Source organism: Tinamus guttatus, unplaced genomic scaffold (genome assembly GCF_059628265.1).
Source record: "Tinamus guttatus ecotype Peru unplaced genomic scaffold, ASM5962826v1 Tinamus_guttatus_pri_ptg000048l, whole genome shotgun sequence".
Classification (NCBI taxonomy): domain Eukaryota; kingdom Metazoa; phylum Chordata; class Aves; order Tinamiformes; family Tinamidae; genus Tinamus; species Tinamus guttatus.
In genome coordinates this window covers 13,571,381-13,582,945 of record NW_028288582.1, presented here as the reverse complement: position 1 = coordinate 13,582,945, position 11,565 = coordinate 13,571,381, and the positions used below count along the sequence as shown (strand labels likewise).

The 11,565-nt window shown below is 43.5% G+C and overlaps 1 protein-coding gene across 1 annotated transcript; it reads left to right on the top strand.

The window, feature by feature from the left end:
* Positions 1-1,176: 1,176 nt before the first annotated feature.
* Positions 1,177-10,670, top strand: PSMC1 (proteasome 26S subunit, ATPase 1). The gene is made up of 11 exons (XM_088539721.1): positions 1,177-1,205; positions 1,727-1,780; positions 2,617-2,713; positions 3,967-4,091; positions 4,551-4,736; positions 4,938-5,066; positions 5,906-6,002; positions 6,143-6,332; positions 7,385-7,536; positions 9,476-9,630; positions 10,357-10,670. Exons 1-11 carry the CDS (start codon positions 1,203-1,205, stop codon positions 10,489-10,491), a joined length of 1,323 nt encoding a protein of 440 aa, XP_088395847.1. The 5' UTR covers positions 1,177-1,202; the 3' UTR covers positions 10,492-10,670.
* Positions 10,671-11,565: the final 895 nt, after the last annotated feature.

Here is an 11,565-nt window from a genome sequence, read left to right as displayed (position 1 = left end):
GCAAGCATCCTACTGACTGCTCTAAAATGAACGTCCGTTTTATGAGTGCTCTGATCTTCACACTGAAAACTGTAGTAGATGTAAATATATTCTACCTGCTGGATATACATCCAGAGGTGAGGTGGAAGCAGAATATAGCTATTTTAGACTATACTTTCATCTTACTGAAAACTTTCCTGCTGCTAGTGTTAGTCACCAAAAAAAAAAAAAAAAAAAATCTTTCATATCAGCTCCCCAGACAATCATGCAAAACCTTTTCATGAGGTTTTCACCCCAAAGAAGACAAAGTACGTGAAAATCCGCGATGTTGTGAGTGGGCCCTGCGGCCGGCGTGCAGGGAGCCAGAAGAGGGGTTTGGCTCTGGCTTGGTAGGGCCACGTACAGGAGCGGGCAAAAGTGACCCCTGCAGTTTCACGGACAGGGTTGTGCCATACTCGGGCAAGGGCACCGTGCCGCCCTCTGTGCACGGCTTGTAAGGGATGAGCACCCGCGCGTGTGCGCTCCGCAAGCGCGGCAGCACTCCGGGAAGGGCTGTGTGAGCCTTCCCCAGGAACGCTGCGTGTGCGCACAGCTGCTGTGAGCAGTAAACGCTGTTTGCTGGAAGCGTCTGTGGTGTTCTTAAACAGCTCTCCGAGGAGGACAGGAAGCATCAGGTCTAGGAAAACAAAACAAAGCAACACTTTAAATGAAAGTCACATGGAATATTTGTCAGTCTTCCACACCTAAATGAACTTTTGGAGGAAGAGCTACTGGGTTTTAATTCACATAATTGATTCCTGTTTATCTTGTTGGAGCATCGAAACGCGGGGTATCGATACGTGGTGCAACAGAGCCGAAGCGTTTGGGGTTTCCTGCCAGGGAAAGCCCATCGCTTATCGCGGCAGCGCTTATACGAGGTAGCCCGAACTGGCAGGATTAACGCAGATTTATTTTTCCGGGGATTCAGGACTTTCAATTAATACATCGGGAACACCGTAGTGCCTGACTGCGAGCGTTGACACGTGTCACCAGCTTGTTGCAATGCGCGCGGGCGAGCCGCGCTCCGCAGCCGCCACCGAGGCGGAGCGGGGCGGCCGCCAACGGCCGCGCGGCGGCGCTCGCGCCTTCCTCAGGCCCGCGCCGCGCGCCGTAGTGACGTCGCCGCCGCCGCCGCGGCCCGTTCCGCCGCGCCGGGGCAGCACTTCCGCCGGCGGCGCAGGGCCATGGTGAGCGGGCGGCGGTGCGGGTGGGCATGGGTCGTTGCTCCGGCCATGGCGGCAGTGGCGGCAGTGGCGGCGAGCGGCGGTTGCTGCCGTCGCCGCCTCCGGCATCCTGCCGCCTCCGGCCGGCGTTTTGCAGCGTCACGGCGCGTGGGCGCGCCGCGCCCCTCCGGCGGCCTCAGCGCGGCCGTTAACGGCCGCTCGGGACCGGGCGGGACTCGGCGGCGGGAGCTGCGCCGCGGAGGGGCAGCCGTTGGGGGCGGTAGCGGGTTTGCGGGAGGCAGAAGCCGCTTCTCGGGGCGAGTTGGGTTTAGCGGCGCTCGCGAGCCCTGGGCCGGGCCCGTGAGGCAGCGGCAGAGAAATGCGGCCTCCTGCCCCGCGAGGCTGCGCGGCCCTCGGCCTGTTCTGCGCAGTACAGCGCGTCTCATCGCGGCTGGCGACGGTGCGGAGCGGGGTCCTGCTGTCAGCGTTCACGGAGCTGCGGGGCTTCTGTCGGCAACGCTGACTTCGGTGTCCTCCTTACTTAGGGTCAAAGTCAGAGCGGTGGACACGGGCCTGGTGGTGGCAAGAAGGATGACAAGGTAAATAACAAGAACATGGAAGCCTTTGCTTACTGCAGGTGTTCTCCAGAAGCTTGCTGCAGTGGGGTCATGTTACTTTTTTTATTATTATTTCTTGTAATCTGAGCTGCACAAAAACATAGTCCTGCTCTTTGTCATTGTTGTTTTTGAAATGCCTTTCTTCAAAATAAACGTTGGAGAAAACAGATTGATGTTGAAAAAAAAAAAAGTAAAAGGGACAGTATTTGACAGTAGTAAAATAAAACCAGAAATTTATCTGGATTAGAAAACATTAGGTATCTTCCAAGCATCACTCAAATAACTGTTTTTGATGAAAGTGACCCTGTATTTGCACCTATGTGAGGTTCCTCATGTTGTGGATCTGCAGAGGCCCTTTTGTTTTCCTTTGGAGACAGCAGTGTAGTGCTCTGTACTGCAAACTGTGTATGAAATAGAGAACTGAGTGCATGTTACCTGTACATTGGATCTCCCCACTTTTGGGGCTTTTTAATGTTTTCCTCATCATCAGGTCCAATTTCCATGCATGCTTTTTTGTGTGTGTGTTTGTTCCTGATTTACTTCAAATTGCAGCCTTGTGTGTTCTTTATTCATCAGAATAAAGAAATCTTAATTAAAAAGAGGGGTGTAGAACAAGCAGGTGATTTTTTTTTAAGAACCTTCTTTTTGGACGTTTCATTATATATCACAAAGGAGATGGAAACAAAACTTGCTTTTGTTGTAGACATTCAGTTTACATTTAGCTTTGTCCTAGTCTTAGTGCCTGATGTCTTAGTGTGTGGGGCTTTTTTTTTTGTTAGTGGCCTGATTTTATTTTTATGGAATTCCTCTCTTAAAAGGATAAGAAGAAGAAATATGAACCTCCAGTTCCAACCCGAGTGGGGAAAAAGAAGAAGAAGACAAAGGGACCGGACGCTGCGAGCAAACTGCCCCTGGGTGAGTGCTTGTTCTGCGGCCTTCACCAGCAGGAGGACAAGCTCCTCCTCCCTGGACGTGCCTCTGCATGGGGCGCAAGCCCCCCATGTTTTGACCCTGAAGCCAAGTGTAGTTTTAAAACATGCACAGTTTTTAAACCTACAAAATAAGATTTTTATTGTTCAAGATGCATTCCATACATATGGGTTCCCATATAAGGTAGATGATAGAAGCTGAATGAGAAGAAAAGTAGGGGAAATCTTGTTTAAACAAAATGTTTTCAGTGAAGAATTAGTGGGATATATAAAATAGGGACCAGTCATTTCACTGACTTGTATAATCAGTAATTTCCCCTACTATCTATTCCCCCTATCTGAGCTATCAGGTTGCAATAGATATTTACACTGATGAATTATTAGTAGACTTTCCTCTGGAAATGGAGTTGCATAGTTTGAATCAGATTATTATATCTCCTGTGTATTTGGATAAACTTGCCAGGAAGTGGTAAGCTTTTGGTTTGCTGGAGCCTTACGCTAATTATAGGGACTTCAGCAAGGCATTGGGCCCTATAAATCTGCCTAGAAAGTGATATTTCTGATGAGGTTTTAGCTTTATCTGTAGATTTTACATTTTTCAAAGACTTTTAACCTTACTGTAAGAATGCATATGCTCTGTTAGCTGGAAGTAATGTCTTTAAAACAATTACGTCTGATTCTGATCAGTAGAGATCTCAGGCTTAGATTTTGGCCCCCTGCCTTTGGGATTTTCTGCCTGCTGGTGTTGGCAGAGCCTAGTGGAGCCCTACACAGCACCCGTGGCTCTGCTGCGGGCCTAGGAAGGGGAAGTAACGTGGGGCTACATTTGCTTTGGGGATGGCTACAGCTTCCAGCTGAAGAGCTTGTGCTTCCCAGCAGCCTTGGTGACCTTGTCCCCCTTCCCTTGTGATGGCACCAACCCTCTCGGGGAAAACCCCAGCAATTCATGGCTCTACCAACAATTGGCTCTCGCGTGCCAAAGCCTCTTCCCACAGATAAGACCAATGGTGTGGGGGGTTTCCTCCAAAAAGATTTACTGTGTTTAATTAGCATTTTTATAATTGATGTAGTAAAAATAAAAAAACTTTATTTTAATAACTAGCGCTTCAGAATCTACTACTAAAACTTCTTTTGCAGCTTGTATAGAAATTACAGTCATTCAGAATTTTTTTTTTGTCTTAATGAATAGTTAGACTATGTCAAGCTCTCTAAAATACTGAAATTCTACTTTGATTACAGTGACTCCTCACACACAGTGTAGACTCAAATTGCTAAAATTAGAGAGAATTAAAGATTACTTGTTAATGGAGGAAGAATTTATCAGAAATCAAGAACAAATGAAACCTTTGGAAGAAAAACAAGAGGTGAGTTTTGAGTGAACTGTTACTTCTAATATTAAAACAGGTGCTGTAATGTAAATTACTTCATACAAACATAATGGGCATAATGCCATGAATGTGTTTGCCAGTTTGAACAAGTTAGGCTTATTGTGGTTAGTCATTAAGCCTCAGTTACTGTACAGAAAATAAGATATTTTTCTCCTAATTAATTTATGTGTTTAGCTCAAGTATAGATTACTTCAGATTAGGCAACAGTGGCTGTGTTTTTTTTCAGTGATCTGTCAAAGTGGAGCTTTGTGTCCAGAAGCCTAAAATAGTAGGGGTTTTTGTAAACAGCCTATGCTTTTGCTGCCCCCTAAAGCTTAAAACAACCACAGCAAAAGCTCTTCCTGTGCTTTCAGGGTTCTTTTTAACTGTGTTGTATTTAGCCAGAGTTTGAGTTATTTCTTCTTCCTTTTTTTTCCCCCCTTCCTTTCCTAACAGGAAGAGCGCTCCAAGGTGGATGACTTGAGGGGAACCCCCATGTCCGTGGGAACGCTGGAGGAGATCATTGACGATAACCACGCCATCGTGTCTACGTCGGTGGGCTCGGAGCACTACGTCAGCATCCTGTCTTTTGTGGACAAGGATCTGCTGGAGCCAGGCTGCTCTGTCTTGCTAAATCACAAGGTAGGTCGTCTCTATAGAGCAAGATGAGAAAATGAAGTGCAAGTTCTTGTACTGTTTTTGACTGGCTCTGAATCTCAGGAGCACAGGCTCTGAGGATTAATACTGCATATGTAATGAATCTGTGCAAATGGTTTTGGGCTGGAGGATTTATTAGAAATGCCGCTTGCAGGTGTCTCTGACCACTCTTGATGCTTGAATTAGGTCCATGCCGTGATAGGAGTCCTGATGGATGACACAGACCCGTTAGTTACTGTGATGAAAGTTGAGAAAGCGCCTCAAGAAACATATGCTGACATCGGGGGCCTTGACAACCAGATCCAGGAAATCAAGGTATTCAGATGCGCTGATTCACGCAGTTAAGTCAACTATCCCCGTAGCTATAGGACTGAGAACTTCAGTGAGTAACAGCAGCACCCCCTCCTGTGCGTGTCATTTCTAGACAGACACATGGATTGAAACAGCTCTCCTTGAGTAGGGCACCCCTTCATATACCTAGAAACCTTTCCCAGATGCTGTAGAGGGCTGAATTTACAAACACCCTGCAGTGACATGCTATTGTGTAGTGTATCATTTGTTGTGAATTTATTCGTTTCCTAGGTGAGAGATAAATCCTAACAGAGTTTGTCTTGAGTGCCATTCAGTCTAGGAAAGTCTGGAGGAGGTGGCTTGTGGGTTGGGTGTGGGTGTTTGGTGGTTGTTCTGCTTTGTTGTTTTTCTTCCAGTAGTGTTCAGTCAGGACCCTGTGGTAAATAGACCTTTTGAAATGAGGCAGGCTGAGCATTGAAAAATCACAAATACTCTTAAGATGTTCATCTGTAGTATCTGGTAACTCATGGTGGAAAGTGTTATTAAAGGAGGGCTTTTCTCTCTTTTTTGTGGTGTCTTTGGTTGGGGTTAGTCAGCATGGTACATCCATATTAGAAGGGGAACACTCGCACTCTGCTTCTCTTTCCTATTTCAAGTGGAAACAATTACAGTAGACCTGTTCAGAACAGTTCTTTTTGGAACATGAAGTATATTTTTATCCCCAGATGTTTCTCAAGCTCTCTATCTTCATGTTAGGTTCTTTTTGCCCTTACTTACCTCTGCTAAGTTCTCCAGCTCCTTGCAGCTTCTGAGGAGAGAGCTGTTTCTAAAAATACCATTTCATTTGTTTCCCAACAATGCAGGAATCTGTGGAGCTTCCCCTCACCCATCCTGAATACTATGAAGAGATGGGTATAAAGCCGCCCAAAGGAGTCATCCTCTATGGCCCTCCTGGCACAGGTATCGCGCGTACCGCAAAACACGTGCTGAGCCAGCACTGCTAAGTTGACTTACACTTGACGCTGTCGACTCTGTTGTGAATCTTTCTAGACACACATTTTTACCTGCAAGCTAACTACGTTCTTTGTGATTGAAAACAGGAAAGACTTTACTAGCCAAAGCGGTAGCAAACCAAACGTCGGCCACCTTCCTGCGAGTTGTTGGCTCGGAGCTGATACAGAAGTACCTGGGCGACGGCCCGAAGCTGGTGCGTGAGCTGTTCCGCGTGGCTGAGGAGCACGCGCCCTCCATCGTCTTCATTGACGAGATTGACGCCATCGGGACCAAGAGGTGCGGCGGCGGCAGCCGGGCTTCCGCTGCGCGGGTCGCGTCCGTGTGGCTGGGGCAGCTGGTGGATGTTGCTTGTGTCACACTGAGCTGTGGCTCAGCCCGTATTCGGGCCATGTTGCTTTGGAAAATCATGAGGCTCAAATCAAAAGATGGTTCTACTTGAGTATGGGTAAAGTCCCATTGAGTTTGTATTACCAGAGCCTCACATAATTAGCATTCTGTTTCAAAACGGACAGCATGCCAAAGATAAGGACATTGAAAGTGCTTTTAAGCTTACAGAAAAACAAAAAAACTGTCTTTATCACAAAAGCATATCCGTTCATGCTACTGCACGGCTGGGAACACTGAAGCTGTAGAGTGAAGGCAGCTTCTGCTCCATAAACGTCAGTGTATGTAGTAGGGATTGGACTGAGGGTGAAGCACATAATGCGGGAGAATTCTTTGTAAATGTTGATTTAAATTTTTAAAGAGCGTGTGAGTCTCTTTGGGTGCAGATTATGTAGTCTAATATTGACCAAATGAAATGACTAAACCACAAATGCAGCCACTGACACCTGTAGTTAAGGTGCAGAGTAAAACCGGGATCCACATTGGTAAGGACAAAGGATGCATTTATTGAAATGCAGTGGCCTTATTTTTTGAAGGGGTTGCATTCCAAGTTCGTCTCAAGAATTAGAGAGGGTGGTTGTTGTTGTTAATTATCTTTGTTAGGAAGAAAACAATTGTGCAAGATGACCGGGAATGATTATAGAATACATCATAAACCTGGAAAAGGGACAAATTTTCTTCATGCAATTACCATTACTTTCCATTGTAAAACAAATTTGTTGTCCTTTTACTTAGCTCTTATCGTAATCAGGTTCTGAAAGCCTACCTTTGAAAAAAAACCTAGGCTTTTGTTTTCTATAGGTGCACGTTAAAAAAGCAGTATATATAACGTAGGTGCTTTAAAAAGAAGATGCTTATGTGCTTGGTGTAGTATTTGTGTTCTTAATAAGTGTGTTCTGAAATGTGCATACCTTATCTTCTGATTATATTGTTTTTTCTCCAAGGTACGACTCAAATTCAGGCGGTGAGAGGGAGATCCAGCGTACGATGCTGGAGCTGTTGAACCAGCTGGATGGCTTTGACTCTCGGGGGGACGTTAAGGTTATTATGGCCACAAATAGAATAGAAACACTGGATCCAGCTTTAATCAGGCCAGGTAAGATTTTTCCATTGGGTACACTAATCAAATACCTTTTATTGTAAAAGGGCATGTCACAAGCTCTCAAAAAGATGTTCTGCTGAAAAGAATGCAATTTATTGATTTATATCTGTTTACTGTCTCCTCAGTGTCAGTGCATTTCTTATCAGGGCATCTGTTAAATTGCAGCTGATTCACAAGCCTTTAAATGATACAGAAGTACAAGCAAAAAAACTAGAGGAGAAGTGCGATGAATCTTTTATATGAGAATAACTTGAATATTCTTCCTTTGTATTCAGATGGCTAAATACACAGCTATCTGTTAAGTAATCATGAAGGTTAAATGTATAGAAGACAAGCAGATTTCAATAACCTGTCAGCAGCAGCTGGGGCAGGCAGGGCAGTGTGTTTCAGTTTGGCAGATGAACACTGGGGTCCACACCATCAAAGTGAAGTCTTCAGAAGGAGCTTAAGTGCTTGAGGACTTTGAAATGTTGCTCCTGGTCATTGTGAAGTTTAGGTTTTGATAAAACGCAACCAGACCGGTTCCCTTAACTACCTGACACTGCCACTTTTGTGAAGGAGGAGCAGGGAGTGAAGAACAAGTAATGTCTTATTTATTTACAAATCTCTATATAATATACATATAATTTAAATAATAAGATTATTTGTATATATAATGAATATATATATATAAAACAAAAAATAAGCCAATGGGTATGTATGGACATGGGTCCATTTGAATGGACGTGAGTAGTATCTTCAAGTGGCAGCTAAAAGACCTACCACAACAGACAACCTACATGATGGTGGGGGGTTTGCTAAAACAGAATCTAGAAAGTAGCAGAGACCTCAAGGAAATCCCATTACTGTCCTCAAGTAAATCACTTTTTAGTGGTTTTTAAATTTACTTGATCTTAAGTATGGAGGAGATGATATGTAAAGATACCTGTCTTTTCTTATAAGGTGATAGAGCAAAGATCATCTGAGATAAATTTGGTAAAGTGCTGCTGGAGCAAATCCTCCTCCTCTGCACAGTCACTGTATATTATGGACCCAAGACATTTATGAATGTCTCCCTAGTATGAAGTAATTAAGTTGTTTCTTGCCCCTCCAAATCAAAACAGCTGCTGTTGGAATACAGAGTATTAAATACTGTACCAAAATTAAGACAGGCTAGGATGATCGGAAATAATTTTGAAGGAAACTTTATCCACCTACCCCACAGGTAAATTATTGCTTGAGCAACCAAAGCAATTTTAGCAGCTTGCTAGGCTAGGCTACAACTATTGAGCTCTTTTGGAGGAGTTACTGTAGAACTAGAGAGAGTCATGAAAGATTTGGAGATGGAAACAACCTGTAAAAAGACTGGTCATTAATTTGGAACCATAAAGGCAGGAATGCTGGATGTTCCTACTAACCGAAAGGAAATGTAGTAGGAACTGTCAACAGGAACTTTTACACAAAACACTTCTTCAGTTGAGTTAAACAGCACTACACATAATCCGATTAAAAAGTGACTATTTTCAGTGAGGAAGGATTCTTCGTGCTGCCACAAAGATGCATTCAGAAGTACTAAACTCTGTGCTTTAGAGCTAAACCTGATCCCAGAGCAATATGATTTTTTTACAAGAATGTAAGTACCTGATTACTTTCCTGGGGTATGATAAATTGCTTTTCCAGTTAAATGAGATTCAAAGTTGTAGCTTTTTGTGCTTCTTAACTACAATTCCTTTACGTGCTGTTTTACAGAGCAGCAGCATAACTGTTTGAGCCATAACAACTTCATGTTAATCACAGGCAGACTTGACTTAGATCCCACTTCCTGCTCTAGAACAAGGCTGATTGTGCTGCGTAGAAATGGCTACTGTCAACCCAAACTTGAAATGTACTTACTCTGTTTCCAATTGCTGCAAGCAAAAAAAAAAAAAAGTCTGCAAACTTTTCTCTTGCACAGGACGTATTGATAGGAAAATAGAGTTCCCTCTACCTGATGAAAAGACCAAGAAACGCATCTTTCAGATTCACACAAGCAGAATGACCTTAGCAGATGATGTGACTTTAGATGAGCTCATCATGGCAAAAGATGATCTTTCTGGGGCAGATATTAAGGTCTGTATATCACCATTGCTTACCCTTCAAAACACAAATTCATTCCCCTCTTTCTATCTGCCAAATACTTTTTTGAAACTTCACACTGTAGCTGTGCTTACAGTGCTGAGGGTTTTAAAACATCTCTTGGGACAATGCCACATATCCTTTTATCAAAATGCTAATTCTCAGATAGCTTCTGTTGACAAAAGTGATGCTACCTGAATATGAATGTGAGAAGTAGAATATTTATGCAAGATCATGTTAAATAACTATTCAAGAAACTGCAGGATATTTAGCATTTTAGAAACAATGTTGTGAGCAGAAATAAGATGAAATTGTAGCTGAAGTAGTTTCAGATACATAATGTCTACTTTTGAAAGTGGACAGACTTTGCTACAACTGTGGCATGACTTAATTTACCAAGTGTAAATTTATCACCTGCTTGCAAAAGTGTAAGAGCCTCCTGCAATCTGCTCCTTAGCAAAGTGTTATTTTAAGGCTGCCTTCTCTTGTCATGGAAGTGTCGCATTCCCTTCAAAAGGACATAAGATTCTTTTATAGCCTTTATAAGGCTATTTTATATACTTCTGTGCTTTTGAACAACATCAAACATGAGATTTTTAATGTCACCAACATCCTTTCCTTACTGCAGACTTAGTTCCAGTGCAAGGCCCCTGTCTGTGGGGTGGGGGTTTGAGAGGCTGCAGAGAACCAGTGATTTAGGTTGTGCTTTCCCTTTTGCAGGCGATTTGTACAGAAGCTGGATTGATGGCTTTGAGGGAACGACGAATGAAAGTAACAAATGAAGATTTCAAGAAATCTAAAGAGAATGTTCTCTATAAGAAGCAGGAGGGAACCCCTGAGGGGCTGTATCTTTAAGTCAACTCTACCAGCCTGCAGGCTGCCAGCAGTGTTAGGCTGGTTTGCAGACAGCCTCATGTACAAAACCAAGCTGTCTGGCTAATCCTCATTCTGGAAATACTAAAATCCTGGGGTGGTTGTGTTTTTTGGTCACTGTAAATGCTTCATTTCCCAATAAAATATTTGTTTGAATTGAATTGTATTGTTGGCAAAAATGCTACTTCCACAGATTTTTTTTTGCCCTGTTGCTGCAGACTTCCAGGGTAAGTATTTAGTGATGTGACTGACAGGGCTGCGCTTATTGATCCAAACCCACTTCTCAGCAAAGCAGCTACTCTGCTGTAACTGCTGAGGCATTGGGTGATCTGCTTTTCAGAGAAGGCGGCCTAGTTCCTGAGCACTTGAGTCTCAAAGAGGGAGATGTTAAACCCAGTCTTTTGCTTATTTCAGCAGCTCCTGCCTTACAAAATAAAAATATAATGTAATAGATACTGTTAAGTTGTTGCTACATTTCTTATTCTCCTTGGGCCATGCCTCTCTAAAGAACTTAAAATTCTTGAGTAAAAGCTCCTGTCAAATGGTCATGCATTGACTATTCTGCCTTTTCTGGTGAGAATAAAGAGAACCACCCTCTACTTCCCTCATGACAATTATCTATATTTGGGGAAAAAAAAGAGAATAATAGATTACTACAACTTCTTTAAAATATGCTGCTTATAGAGCCATTATAGATAAAACTTCAGTTAGAATTAATTCTCAGACCCATTAAAATTGAGAAACAAACATAATTCAAATTTCAGCCAAATATAAAAGTATTCCGGTATATTTTTTTATAAATATTCATCTTAAAATGGTCATTTGTCAAAGCATACAAGTCCAAAATAGGTAGGAGTTTATGAGCAGCTCTCTGCTACCCCCCCACACACTGAGCTGAAGGGAGGTGCTGAGGCCAGCAAGCTGCAGGACAGCCCTGCACCCCTGCCCAGCACGTTTAGTCCCTGTGCTGCTCCCCAAGTCAGAGCTGGTGTGTATGGAATCTCCACTGAATCCAGGGAACGTAATTTCAACCAACAGAGTAAGAAATGTGGGCAA

Excerpts from the sequence above, each read along its gene's own strand:
- PSMC1 (XM_088539721.1), top strand. Across the intron at positions 5,067-5,905 it reads ACCAGATCCAGGAAATCAAG|GAATCTGTGGAGCTTCCCCT; the intron begins GTATTCAGATGC and ends CCAACAATGCAG. Across the intron at positions 6,333-7,384 it reads GACGCCATCGGGACCAAGAG|GTACGACTCAAATTCAGGCG; the intron begins GTGCGGCGGCGG and ends TTTTTCTCCAAG.